Source organism: Parasteatoda tepidariorum, chromosome X1 (genome assembly GCF_043381705.1).
Source record: "Parasteatoda tepidariorum isolate YZ-2023 chromosome X1, CAS_Ptep_4.0, whole genome shotgun sequence".
NCBI classification, from domain to species: domain Eukaryota; kingdom Metazoa; phylum Arthropoda; class Arachnida; order Araneae; family Theridiidae; genus Parasteatoda; species Parasteatoda tepidariorum.
The window spans coordinates 48474780-48490206 of NC_092214.1; the positions used below are offsets into that span (position 1 = coordinate 48474780).

General features: G+C 30.4%; 1 protein-coding gene across 1 annotated transcript in view; it reads left to right on the forward strand.

The window, feature by feature from the left end:
• Nucleotides 1-7524, forward strand: part of LOC107439395 (EGF like, fibronectin type III and laminin G domains protein pikachurin) — a 232032-nt gene extending 224508 nt beyond the window's left edge. Inside the window, exon 14 of the mRNA XM_016051983.3 lies at nt 4916-7524. Coding sequence (XP_015907469.1) covers nt 4916-5064 — 149 coding nt within the window. The 3' untranslated portion in view covers nt 5065-7524. The remainder of the gene's footprint in view (nt 1-4915) is intronic.
• The last annotated feature ends 7903 nt before the right edge of the window (nt 7525-15427 follow it).

The window sequence follows — 15427 nt, forward strand, 5'->3', positions numbered from 1 at the left end:
CTTTTTGCTCACTGTACATTATTAGTAGCAAGTTTTGATTTAAGCGAGTGAATAACAAAAACATCATCGAAGTCCACCGAATCAGTTTTGCGAAGATGAAGAATGCAAAATGAAATGCATCCCAAACCAGTTAGATTGTCTGATGAAGCTTGACGATGTTTCTTATAATCATCTCTCACTTACTGTTTTCTCCGTCGACCAAATAGATTTTAATGGTTTCGGTTTGACTTTCCTCATAGGGAAAAGAGTGACCTCCCAAGAAAGTGCTCCGGGTTCGAATCCCAGCAATGACTGATCGAGGCGAATTCCGCATCCGGCTAGCAGCGACCACAGTACTGAAAAATCATATCCTCACTGGTAAACTGATCAGGGGGTACAGTCCATAGAGTTGATATAGTAGGTAGAGGAACCAAGTCCGCTTTATTCCTTCCGAAAAGACACGCCACAGATAGCAAGCAAAGAGTTACAATCACGTGATGGAAAGAGTGCAATACTTGGCGCAGTATCACAAATGTTGGCGCACTAAGTTTTTAAACAGCTTTATTTCGATATTACCGATGCGCAAATAATCGGAGCATTTGAAAGAGAGAAAAAAAATATTTTCGTTAATCATATTTCTTTAATATTATTAAATGGGTTTTTAAAACATGAGGAGTTTTTTTTCTCTTAACAAATAATTTTTAATTAAAGTACTGCCTTTATTTAAAAAAATTCAGTAGTTCTCGTCTGTACCCTTAACACTATTCCTTAAAATTTATTCATTATATAAAAATAAAAAACGATATTCTGCATCACTTATATTTATTACTATATTCAGAAATTTTTTTTTAAATGTTTTTATTGCAAAGACCTATTTTAAAAAAAAAATTACTAATATATATTGTAATAACTATTGTTATTTTTTTTAAAAAAAATAATAACTTCGATACAAAAATCAGGATTTTTTTTAAATCTACCAGGGCTTAAAATGTGAATTTGAAAATGTTGCCCTTCTTTTTTAATGAAACACAAGTTCGTTTAAAAAATTAATTTAATCTTTACGTTTTAAAAGTTTTATCACTGTTAGATAAAACAAATTGTAAAATTAAACAGATTGTCTGAAAAAAGTTCGATGCTTAGAAATAACGTTAATGTTGCAACACTTTTATCATTTTTATTTATGCTCACCAAGAGACTGCTCGAGAGGTAATATCAAATTTCGGGAAAAATAGCTTCGGGGAAAATAAAACCCGTTTTTAGTAGAACAGATTAGTTAGAAAACATATTTTTGATTAAATTTAATTACGTTTAGAATTTTATTTATATATTGAATACATTAAATTATTTATACAATAAAGATTATTTACATTATTAATTTAGAATTTTGACTTCTTTTTTTCCTGACACTTAAAATAGATATTTTCAAAAATAAACTGCTGTTGCATTTTAACTTAATACTCAACAATTTGTCTAAATATGAAATAAAATATTTATTCTAATATAAAAGTTTTCAGCTCCGAATAGAGAAAAATATAAGATTAAAAGCATTAAACTAATCAAAGAAAATAATAAAAGAGTTTAATTAGAAATTTTACTTTGTATTTCATGTACAATCTAATTCCATAAATTACTAGGAAGTTTAAATTGTACACACAAAGAGACTAGTAGAAAAGCTTTCGAAATTTAAACAAAAAATACTTAAATAAAAGAGAAAGCAATTAGAATTTTTACTTTGTACTAAATGTAGATTGAAACTAATGACGAACTTATAATTAAAATATCTTACTTTTATTTGTGATAGAAATTGCAATTTATGCAACTTTTTATGAGGTAAATTTATGCAACTATTATAGGTCAATGTATATTTAATAATTTTTATACAGAAAACCAGTATCTTAAAAAGTAGCAGTTAAAAATATTTTACTTTACAAATAAAAGAACCATAATCATTTTATGGACATTAAGAAAATTACAATGCCCATCCATAAAAAATGTAATTTTCTTAAAAATAGTAAGTGCATTTAAAACTATATCTTTTAGCCAGCTGCAAATTAAATATATACAATCTAGATAAAGGTAAAAACAGTTGAAATTTTACAAGAAAGGTTCACGATGCTAAATCTTTGCACCACAGCCAGCTGTTAGCCTTGGCCGTCTGAGCAGTTTATTCCATACCAATGCATAACATGCGCTAATTTACTGCACTAATTTACTCCTATACAACTTATCCACTTCTATGTTATGTTTTCTAAATTTGTTGCACTAAATCAAACTAATTCTACGCTTTAATATACTAGTAAAATAAAGTATTTCCAATAAAGCAACTATTTTTAAATAAAAAGAAGATAAACAAGTACTTAATGATTATATTAAATATACCTTAATTTATTTTCTAAATAGTACATAATTTGTATTCATTTTATGTATAGTAACAGAATTATATAATTTTATTAAAAATTAACACTAAAACTACTATACACTATTTTATATTTAAATACTAAAAATATTTCATAGAATTTAATTATTCATCAAACATATAAGAATATACAAATAATTTGGTTTTTAAGCATTCCTATGTAATTTAAAAAACACAACTTCTTATGTACCATATTTTTTATTTAAATATATATATTTAAAGGAAACATTTTAGAACAAGATAAATATTGGGTTTTAGTAATCAAGAGGTAAAGATATACAAAATCTTCAGAATATACAGAAATGATATCGACATTTAAAGAGAACTAAAACAAAACCGAAAGTTTACTCAACTGTTCCTTGGCGCTAAAGTATCTCGCCAAGGAAGCCAACAAAGCTTTGCAGCTATTTCAGCTAAAAATAGAATATATATTGAAATATACTTAAACATTATAAGTTTAAAGTTTAAGAAACAATAAAAACTTATGTTAAATGCAAAAAAAGTGAGCAAAAACGAGCGTAATTGATTATTAAAGCAAATAAAATATGATTATCAGAGCATGACTGAGTATCGGAAAAATTTTAAAATCAATTTTAAAATAGAAAAAGTGAAAAAAAATGTCGCCCTTTCTTGTAAAAAGTTATCGGACAGTCCCTAGAAAACTTCTCCGTGCAGCAAAATGCTCAGGACTTTTGTACCATTCTTATTTCTGAATTAAAAAGACGGACAGTTAATTGCATCAGACGATCGCAATGCTAAACGAATGGAAGGGAATCGAAGCGGTCTCAGTGAACGGCAAGTTTGGGCTACAGTCACGTGACTTTATCTTGTCCACGGGTCGGGGGTTATTCTACTCTCTCTACCCAGTATTTCAACTCTATGGTACAGTCCCCTTATCATTAGGCTAACTGTGGAAGGTTTTCGTGGTTTTCCTCTCCGTATAACGCAAATGTGAGTTCGTTCCATCAAAAAGTCCACCGCGAGGGCTAGTTTCTCCTAAAGATTGATCCAGGACTTCCCTTGTCTTCTAGATTGGGTTCAAAATGACAAGATTACGGAGTTGAACATTAGTGATCGTGAACTCAAAAATTGGCTCTGCTGTTCAACGATCGTTATAAAATAAAAATGAAATCCCAACGATAAGTTAAAAATCCTTTAAAAAAATTTATAAATATAAAATCCCAGCAGGGGAGCCGCGGTGGCTCAGGAGATAAAGCATTCGCCTCCCAATGATGACTCGAATCCCAGCGGTCACTGTTTGATATGAATTTTGCTCCCGGCTCACACCTATCACAATGCTGACATAAAATATGCTCAGTCCTGGACTGATCATGGATTACAATCTCCTTGCCTTCGGACTGACAGTAGGAGGTTTTTGTAGTTTACCTCTTCATGCAACACAAATGAAGGTTAGTTCCATCAAAAAGTCCTTCAAGTAGGCTAGTTTGTCCCGATGTTTGATTAAGAAGTTTCCTTGTCTTCTGGATTGGGTTCAAAATGACAAGGTTACGGAGTTGAACATTGATAGTCGTAAACTCCGAATCGGGTCGGCTGTTCAACACGCAGAGGACAGAGTATTCATATGACAAGCAGTTGGAGCAACATTTGCTCAGGGGATAGAGCGTTCGTTTCCCAGTGAGGTTTCTAGGTTCGAATCCCAGTGGTGGCAGGTTGATACGAGTTCTGCTGCCTGCTCTCGCCGTTTTGTTTCTAAACATCCAGGCATTTGGGTAGAAAAAATTTTCTTTAAAAATATTTATGAATTTCTCTTTTTAAAAAATTACAGACAAGCAAAATATGTATAAGTGTTAACAGAGGGAAAAGCTGATAGTAGAGCTAAATTTTAAATGTTCTTGCATTGCAGATTACTGCATTTTAGTCGTACTAATATAGATATCTACCTATATTTCTTTAAATAAGCTTAATATTTAATGAAATACCAAAATAAAAGTCAATAAATAAATGTTTTTTTGGAATATCGTTTCAGCAATTAAAATCACCTAAAGTCATGAGACATCAAAAGTGTAAGCTGAACGAAAATGTTTATAAGAATGATAATTTTTTAGCTCGTAATTATGTTTTATACATTTTATATTTCTTTAAAAAATATATCTAACAATTAAAACGGAACAATTTAACAACAAATGACTAACAATTAAAACATAAGACACCTACATTTACATCTGAAATCCTCCTGGGGTACTGGATTGGAGATCGATCGTTCTCTGATTCAGGTCAAAATTACGATCTGTGGATGAATGAATGGATGTATGAATGGGTCCGCCCTATAAACGGGTGTGACGTATGGGTGTGGCAGAAGTCGAATTCTTGGCCAAAGATGGCGCCACTGGGAAACAAGAACAATCGCACCCCTCTTCCTAAACAGGCATACGTCAACAACAAAACAGAGCAATTTAACAACAAATGACTAACAATTAAAACATAAGACACCTACATTTGCATCTGAAATCGATATCTAAACTATGTATGTTACATATAGTAATTTTTTTATGTTTGCAGGTGGAATGGAAAACCTATCCAGCTTAAGTATGAATAAATACCTCTCAGGTTTAGTTGGTTGCCTTGCAAATGTAACTCTATCAACAGACTATCATATTCGTCTGATTACGCACGCAACTACTGGGATCAACATTCAGGCGTGTCTCTAGAATTAATTACAATGTATAAGCCTGTTCTCCTACTAGAGTCAACACGTGTACAGAAGAAAACTAGGATAAAATTCCTATGGATAGTAGGTCCACAAATGTAGCCAAACTGCCCGCAGTCGCTGCTGTCATCGAATCAGTATGGCAAAATTCTGTAGTTTGTGTACACAGATACATGTGCCACAAGGAAGTTTTTATACAGCTTATCCTTGATTGTGACCCCATGTGTTGTGCTAGTGCCTTCAGTGAGCAGCAAGATATGTTTCTGCACCATTCATTATACCACTTTCATACTATTAATTAGAAGAAACCCTCTAATCATGGTTTGACTTTAGTTTCATTTTCATTGGTTATGAAGCATTTTAAATGTTGTGTTTTAAATCAAGGAATATATTTTAACATTAGATGAAAAACATACTGTGAAACTATCTTGGAGCCACAGATTTATACAGATATCACTCCAAGGATACAAACCAACTAACTTTGTTCCAGGAGATAATTTTTATGTCTCTGTTCATCAAATAATATCGATATTTATTAGATACAAAATGTCTGAATGTTTGAAATAAGTAAATTTTTTCACCAACCTTGGAAACATTCAATAAGGTGAACACCTTTGTGTTCTTTTGTAACAATACGTATCCTTCATTCATGAGTATTAGATAGTATTCACATTTCAAGATGGGCCCAATTAAAAAAAAAGGTGCACTTCACATAGATGTTTTTGAACTAGTTCAAAAACAGTTAGAGATTAATCAATTTCATTCCTAATTTCAAATTTAATGCTGGGCTGCACTAGTTCATTTTTCTACAACTATGATTGTATATTCAGTATGCAATATATTTTTTAATTTTGTAAGGGCTGTTATTTACTATGAAGTTTAGTTCATTCCAATGTGTCTAAAATGATCTCAAGAGTTTAAGAAAACATGAGACCAAGAGCAATGTTTGATAATTGTACATAAACTTCTACGTGTGTGTGTGCGTGTATGCGTGAATGTATAATATAGATAGCTATGTATGAAAAATAATCTATTTAAATGGCAGGACTGTTTCAAGAAATGTTTATAAATCTTATTTCATCTATTACACAAATGTTTACTCTATAAAATTAAAAACTAGATTTCAAAAAATTTTAGTTGTTTATCGTAAATATTCCATGTAAAACTGTATATTATACATTTTATATCATTTCACTATTTTTTTTCGTCTGTTATCATTATTCTTACGATATGTTTAGTTGTAAATATAATTATTAACTTTCATTTAAACTATGTATTTTTATGACGATTGCTTTAATATGCAACATAACTAATGTTTTGTGCTTAAAATGAATTTAAAAATATTTCTAGTGAAATTCTATAGCACTAGCAGACTGGTTGCATATAACTTTTTATAGATAATTATACACTTTTGCATATACTCAGTTGCATATATTTTTTATTATCGTGTTGATAATGAAACATTTTCAACTATGTTCATCAAGCGTTGTAATATTTACAGTGACATATCAGGAAGTAAGTTAATAATAATAATAAACTTGCGTGATTATTTTTTTTTTATTTTAAGAACTATCAAAAATGAGTTCATCCTTTGTAATACATTCATTTAAATGAATAGAATTTTAAGTAAAGAAAGTGCTATCCTAGTCAAGCTTTTGTGATATATATTAAAAGGATATAAATAATAATTAGTTTGAATTTGAAAAAAAAAGTGATATAAAGCTTACAAATAGAGTTTTAAAAAATTTGAAACCGATTTAAATGCTGCAATTTTCTAATTTGCAATCTCTATTTTTCCATAAATTTTTCTATTTGTTCTCTTTATTGATATTTGTGAAGAATATTTTATTTCAGAAATTTACAGTCACAATTTTAAAATATTTCTTCATTATTAGTTTATATTACAACATTGCTAATATTTAATTTCGGTCAGAGTTGAAATAAATTTTAAATTTTACACATGGTATGAAACCATGGTTTCACCTTTGATGATTTTCGTACATCAATCTAATACTATTCATTAATACAAAAAATAAGCATTAAAAATGTTGTCACGATTATTGAAGAACTCTCTCAATAATCACCTTGCTTGTTTTCAGCACTTGGTACGAAAAACTACTTTATTTTTAAAAATTTCATACTTCTTATTTCAAAGAATTTACTTTGATTTTTAGTTCAAAATAAATAACATAAAATTATTAAACATTAATTTTGAATTAGACCTATGTTCTGGCAGAATAGAAAGTAATTATATATTGCTAATTAACTATTTTTCAATGTTTGCAGTAAAATAATGAAAAAGAAAAATCTTGCTATTCCTCATTGTATTCTAAAAGCAAACAAAGCGAAATGCATAAAAATCCCCAAAATTGAAACATTTCAATGAAATAACAATTCCCTCATCAACAATTATGAATACTATGCAATTTATTAAAAAAAAAAGTTACACAGCAAAAAAAAAGATACCCGTATTGCCTCAAGCTCTTTATGTTTCTGAGCATTTTTTCCCGCTTTGATAAGTTACTTTTATAAGTGTAATATTGCAGTTATTAATATCGTTTTAAAAACAAAAACGTGTATATATTTTGCACGTTCATTTTCAAAATGTATTGTTTAGATAAAAAGGGTTAAAAAAATCACATGCATCTAAAAATAATTAACGTATTTCAAAATAAAGTAAAGCATTCCCGCAATAGCCCTTTGCGACTTACGGGGATTATCCACAATTTCGTAGCCAATGGCAAGATTATGACAATGTGGTCACCACTGTGAACAGGCACCTTCCCAGACAAGCTGGTAGCATCGATCTAAAGCTGGATTCGGGGATTGAGCCCCAGTACCTCACAATAACTGTTCAGAGGCTTAACCAATGAGCCATCGTGATTCTTAAGTGATAGTAAAAAAATCCAACAAAAAAAGAACTTAAAATTTTCACAGCATATAGTTTTCATTGTACATAGGATAATTTAAAAAACATAATTTTTATCAAAATGGTAGTATATTGCATGAAACGAAGACCTTAAATTTTAGGGTAAAGCCCTTAACAATAATATTAATTTAACAATACAGAAATTAATTTAAAAATTAAATCAAACATTATAAAAAAACTTTTTTACGTTTAAATATGTAAGTAGATAATATGAGCATTCAAAAGTTAACAAATCCTCGAGTAAGAAGAAGCGCAAAAACTTTGTCAATCTACAAGGTGTTTGGAATCAAAGCCTTTAATCTTTTTCAAAAATGAAGTGGAACTGAGATATCGAGAAAATCAGGAGTATGTTTTTGATTTTATTGAATGCGTTATGATTATTTTAACATTTTTATCCGATGTGTACTGGTGGATCTAATTAATTGACCGTCATTTTGAACAACCTGCATATAATGTATTGCTGAATTTATGAATGACTTTTTTCAAGCAATCTTATAAAACTTGTTACTTATATTTCTATCACAATACCATGAAATATTCTTTCAATAATACTAATCTTTACTGAATCCAGGTCCTTCAATCCAAAAAAAATTTTTTCCTTCTACACTTGCATTTCACTTTTTCTGGTATTCAAATAATTCATCCTGATTCTTATAATTTTCTTATAATTTTTTTAAATAAAATTTTATAAACCTGAAAAGAGACAACAGATTTTAATTTTAGACAAGAGTTGACTTTTATTTTACTTCAAAAGAATCTTTCTTCCTATTCTGTATAGAATTCTAATAATAATAAAATGCATTTTAAAAATTATATAGTTGCATTTTGCGTTGAGAAAGAAAAGAAATTACAAATGTAAAATACAAACTCGAATTATAATATATTTTTATTTGCAATAAAAAATTATTTGCGACAATGTAATTTTTACAACTCTGACTAATTGAATATTAGCAATTTTAAATAATTTTTATTGAATATATGTTGAAATCATTTTGAAATAAAATTATAATACACAAAAATATTTGTACATGAATTATTAGAGTAATGTGTATTGTAGTATTCCTTTATTTTATGATTAGATATTGTTTAATAAAAATTTCCACACGAGGATAAACTTAACAGAATATGTTTAAGTTATTTAACCACTGCACTATTCAACTTATATTATAAAAGTCATCTAACTGATGTAAATTAAATTAAAAAATTCATAAGTACATAAGGAAGATAACCTTTCATAATCATTTTTAATTTTAGAATCTTTGTATAAAAAGGAAAGTAAGAAAGTATATGTTTTAAAATTCGCGTATTGAAATAAAACGTTATGTTTGCGAAAAAGGCTTTTATTTAGGAAAAAACAAAAAACTTTCTTAAAATATGACAAAACTCTATTGAGAAAGACTCGATTAAAAATAATATTCATCAAATTTATTTCAAGTTTTTCTTTTTCCTTGCTAAAATATTTATTTAGAAACACAAATAAGCATACTTTTCCTCAAATTAATTTTTGCAGGGATTTAGCAAAGACGAAACATCATCATACATTTAGAATCCTTGACAAAAATGTAGTAAATAAATATACACGTTAAAAGTTGCAAATTAGTATTCAAACGAGGGGGGAAAAAAGACGCTGAAGGAATTGTAAAGGATCATGGTGAAAGAGGCGAGCCCAAAAACATAAAAATATGTTTCATTGTAAGAAAAGAGTTCAAGGGCGATTATAAGAGACACTTCTAATTTTCATCGAGCAATCCAACTGGTTTTGACGTTTTTTCATACCTTTTTCACTTATGATTTGACAGATTTCTTTAGCATTTGTGTTTTTTCCTTGATTAAGTATTAATACGCGACCCCTATTGTTTAAGTTATGATGGCTGCATTTTTGATAAATATTCTTAAAATATGTACAAGTGGATGACTATAGAGTACCAAGTATTTTTAAGGAAGAATAATTGTAGGGGGATTACAGTATTATGCAGGTTGTTCCATAAGGATACCCTGCGTAATACTACATTTCTATTAAATTTAATATGTGAATGATTTTGACTTGTACATTACGCAAAAAAATAAAAAGGACCACCCTGAATAACTTTTGATCCAATGATCGGAAGTGGTGTACCGTGCTATAGCAGAGCTGGCTCTCGCCAGGGACGCAAGATCGAGTCGGAGCGCAAATACTGCTTCAGCAATGTAGTAGAAATTTTAAACTTGTCGAAAAAAAAGAGAAATCGACTGATAAAGAATCTAAAAATCTTCAATATTTTGCATCTAAACATTTTCCTTGCTCTTCTTTTCATCAGATACCCATGAGAAATACCCCTTATTATAAATGTAATGATTTATTTCCATATGTTATTCCCCTATGCAGAGAACAAAAGCCAAGGCGTCCCATTTCCCTTACTTCTAAAACTCATCTTAATCTTTGGAATTTTTAATTTCAAAGACTTGCATTTATATCCCCCCCCCCATAGTAATTTTTATTACATCTTCTCAATTATTTTGACTATTTTGTCCTTTTGCAGGAAGTTTTTTATTTTATTTCATAACCGTTGTTGTGAACAGTCGACCGAATTTCCAGTTTACTGCTACCAATATTCAACTCCGTAGCCTTGTAGAAGGCAAGGAAACTCCTGGATCAAGTATTAGGAGAAATTTGCCTTTGTGGTGGACTTTTTGATGGAACTAACCAGCATTTGCGTTACACGGAGAAGAAAACCACGAAATCCTCCCACAGTTAGCCTAACGGCAAGGAGACTCTAACCCATAACTACCATTGAGGATATTTTCCGTCAGTACTGTGGTCTGAGCGAGCCGGGTGTGGAATTTGAATCAATCAGCCTAACCAGCATTTGCGTTACACGGAGAGGAAAACCACGAAATCCTCCCACGGTTAGCCTAACGGCAAGGGGACTCTAACCCATAACTACCATTGAGGATATTTTCCGTCAGTACTGTGGTCTGAGCGAGCCGGGTGTGGAATTTGAATCAATCAGCCATCGCCGGGATTCTAATCCGGTTCACCTCACTGGGAGCTCACTCATCATAAGATCTATTAAAAAGCTTTTAAGCAACGCAATTAGTTTCATAAGTGAAATTCATTTGTGCCAAAAATAATTTAAGTTCTAGAATCAAACGCAAAAACGTACTTCCTCTGAATAAATATAGCTTTTCTCGATAGATTTTGAATCAAAATTATGGTCTAATTAAGGTGAAATATAATTAATTATGGTGATAGCAGCTATCTTTGAAAAATGGCCCCACTATTTAAATCAGAAAAGTGGCAAAAATTTTCAACCCTTTAATGTTAATTTCGATTTTTACTACTTCAGCTTTATCTATGCAAATATTTAAGCAAATCAAACAATTTTTGCTCATAATTATGAAACATATTTATTCAAAAAAAGGGAGCAAATTTTTACTACTCCAAGGGCACACAATAGGCTAGTTACACCACTGACGATCGGATCTTCACGTTATGAAACTCAATCTTAATGGTTCGAGAATTATGCAAATTGTAGTAATGCTAATTTCACTTTTTACGTATTTCACAATATCTGGAGAACTTTTTAAGCGAATTAAAAAAATATTATTATTTTATTTAATATTAGTCACAAAAAAATTGAACTGTAAGGTATATAATTTCTATATCGGATGAATAGTTTTTCAGAAATGGAATTTTTAAAAATTTTATTTTTAATTTCTCAGGAACTATTCGACCGATTTTGCTCAAATTCCGTATACATTTATTATGTAGAATTGCATTAAAAATTCTATACTTTACAATTAATTTTTTTTTCTCGATTAAATGAAATAATAAAAATATATAATACTTACTAAAAGTTACTTTTTGCATGGAAGTATCTTTGGATAAATGAATTTTATGATTGTGTGCGAAAAAATTTTAATTCACTTTAAAAGTTCTCTAGATATGGTGAAATGCGCAAAAAATAAAATTAACATTAAGAGGTCGCAACTTTGGATCGCTTTCCTGGCGGAACTATTGGGACCATGTTTTCCAGATTGCGACTACCCCCCCCCACACACATATTTTGGGGATCAGAAATCCGAATCTGTCGGGGGAAAAGGAATGTTTATTCAGAGAAAGTGCGTATTTGTGTCTGATTTCGTAATTTAAAATATGGATTGTACTAATGAATGATGATATTTGAAATCACTCTCTCGAATCATTGAGATTGAGTCCTGGAACGTGCAAATCCGATCATACATCAGATCAAAAGTTATTCAGAGTAGTCCATTTCTTATTCTACGTACTGTGTACACGGTTTGCACTCACTCTATATTCTCTTTCGAGATAGCGAATACTCTGAGTTGAACTTTGTAGAATATTAAACTGCGTAGAATATTAAAAATCGGTGATACACAAATCCATTTCCCCCATTCTTCTATCTATTCTAATAAATAAGCTCAACGGACAAAAAATTAGTCACCCTTAGAGAAATCATGAAAAACATCATTTAATAACGTGTAACATGACCTCTGGACAAGGGTGGCGCCAGACTTTGCCCGACAAGGGGACAAGTCTCCCCCTACAGGGGGGCTCAAGCAAATAATTCAAAATATTTAAATTAAGACGAATTTTATACTTTAAATTTTTTTCTCACAGCATTTTTTTCAAGTGTGTTTCTAAGAATCTAAAATCACAAATATTGATACCATAATGTGCAGATTCCTTTTAATGCAAATTTAAACCTAATTTTTTTTTTCTGTTATCGATGTATTTTGTACTGTATGGTGCAATTTACCATACATTGCAAGTGTAAAAATTACTTCCGTAATATCGGAAAATAGTTGTAGCAGTAACCGCTATTTCAAAAAATCTCTACGCTTCTTACTCTCATAGCGCAAAAATTATTCGTTATAAAAATTTGAGATTTTATACACATTTAACAAAACATTTAAGAAATTTTTGGTATGTAATGTTATTTTTACGTGCATCGATTGGCTTTTGAATCATTTAAATGTTTTGCAAATAAAGTTTTAAGTACATTTTTTGCATCCACGTATTCTATCTAAAGATATCATGCCCTGTTTTGAACGAACTTCGAAATGGTTATGCCCATAAAATTGTAAAATTCTAATTTCACTTTCTGCCAAGATTTCTGTTTCGCCCTGCAGAAGCTTTTTACATATTGACATACGCCAGCAACGAATAACCTTACGCACAGTTAATTAATTATTGTTTACCGCATATCAACGCGAAACATTCTTTCCTCTACGATTTAAATTTGCCTTCAGAGTTACGAAATTTAAGTCACAAAAAATGGACACTAAAAATTAAGAAGTTAGGGGACCAAATTTCGAAAAAAATTTTATTTTTATTTCTCAGGACTTATTTGACCGATTTTGCTTAAATTTCGTATTTTGACATTTAAAATAGCAAATGATGAAAAAATTGTACACTTTACATTTCTTAAGTTTCTCGACTTCCCTTAAATAAAGTAATAATAAATGTTTACTAAAAGTTTTATTTTGCATGAAACTATCTTTAGAAAAGGAATACGAACTGATTGATCAGATTGGAATTGTATGCAAAACTTTTTCAATTCGCTTAAAAAAAATTGGGCTATAGTGAAATACGCAAAAACTAAAGTTAACATTAAAGGGTGTTAACTTTCAAGCGAGCTCCTGAAAAAACTAATAAAACAATATTTCTGAACAATATTTCTTTTGGGGGTCAGAAATCCGAATCCGTCGAAAAAAAGGTATGTCTAATCGGATAACGATTTTATGTCTAATTTCCTAACTTAAAGCATCGCTTGGACTAATTAATTAGTATATTTGATGCAGAGCCATTTTTATGTTTATAGGGGCCCTTTATGAGTAAATTTAGAGAAAAAAAAATTATTTTGAATAATTTTTAAAATTTTTTTTATTTTAAGAGTAAAAAACATATAAATTAATTATAAAGGCTTATATACATTTTTTATCGAAAATGTAAGGTAAACTATACTTTTCGCGCTTTTTGAGAGGCGAATCTTCTATCACATCATCAAAATCAATTTCCTGTAAGACATACATTTTGCTTTGCAGATCAAAATCTGTTAGACTTAGAAACATAAAATTGTGAAGGTGTGTAGAAAATATGCAAGGAGTTATAAAAAATACAAGAAAATACAGTTTGATTATTAGCTTTTTTTTATAATCGCCGTTGAAAGACTGACTCAATTTTGAGCCAATGTAGAGTTGAAATTTTAAAACCAATCCAGGAGACAAGGAAACTCCTGGATCAATACCCAGAGGTATTGAATTGTTAAGAGAACTTAGAGTAGTTTATGACCCCGACGGATTTAACATGCGCCAGTTACTTGGGCAGGTTCAATTCGAACTCCCTTTCTCACGAACACGAGTCCATAGCCCTAGAATCAAGCAAGCTATCGTGGCCAAATTATTAGTTTATTTTATAACAGTCATTGAGCTGCCCACCAGATTTCGAGTTTACTACTACTAATGTTTAACCCCGTAGCCTTGTAATTTTGAACCCAATCCAGCAGACAAGAGAACTCCTGGATCAAGTAGTGGAAGAAATTTTTGCCTTCGTGGAGGACGTTTTGATGGAACTAGCCCGCATTTGAGTTACATGGAGAGGAAAATCACGAAATCCTCCCACGGTTAGTCTGATACCAAGGGAACTCTAATCCATGATCCGCCTACCACTGAGGATATTTCACGTTAGCACTGTGGTTGGTAAAAGCCGGATGTGGAGTTCATATCGATCAGCCATCACTGGGATTCGAACTCGATGCACCTCATTCGGAGGAGAATGCTCTATCCCATGAGTCCAACTTTATTGAGTAATAACTCTGCGGCCAGTACCAATTTTCCAATTTTATTGATTGCTATCAATTTTATTGATTTGCTTAAATTTAATCATCTTCAAAATGTAAATGGTAATTCAATCGTAATTTTTGTAGAAAAAAAAGGAAATAAACCGTTTTTCCTCTTAACCTGCAATGGATGCAGAAGCAACCACGAGGGTTAGTGAGCAAAATGAACAGGTAGCGGAGCAGTTTTTTAAATAATTGTTAAATTATTAGTTATCAACATGCATACTTAAAAAAATAAGAAAAACATTTTTCAGTATAGAGAAATAATAATTAAAAAGTGTCATCAGCTGGATAGACCCTACGATCTCACAGTTTTGTGTTAGATTTCATAATCATCAGCCCCAAATATACACACCTGCCTTGAGGATATTTTTTAATTTTTTTTTTTTTTTTTAATTTAATAAATTAAGTCATTTGGATACTTGACATTCTTGAAAAATGCTTTCCAAATTACCATTTTTAACGTTTATAACAAGTATCTTCAGTTTATTTAGAAGTAAACCATAATTCGTCTTATCTTATTCATTTTCAGCTTATGTATATGCACCAAAAATAAATTCGAAACTAGACTAGATATAACACAAGGACAGCAA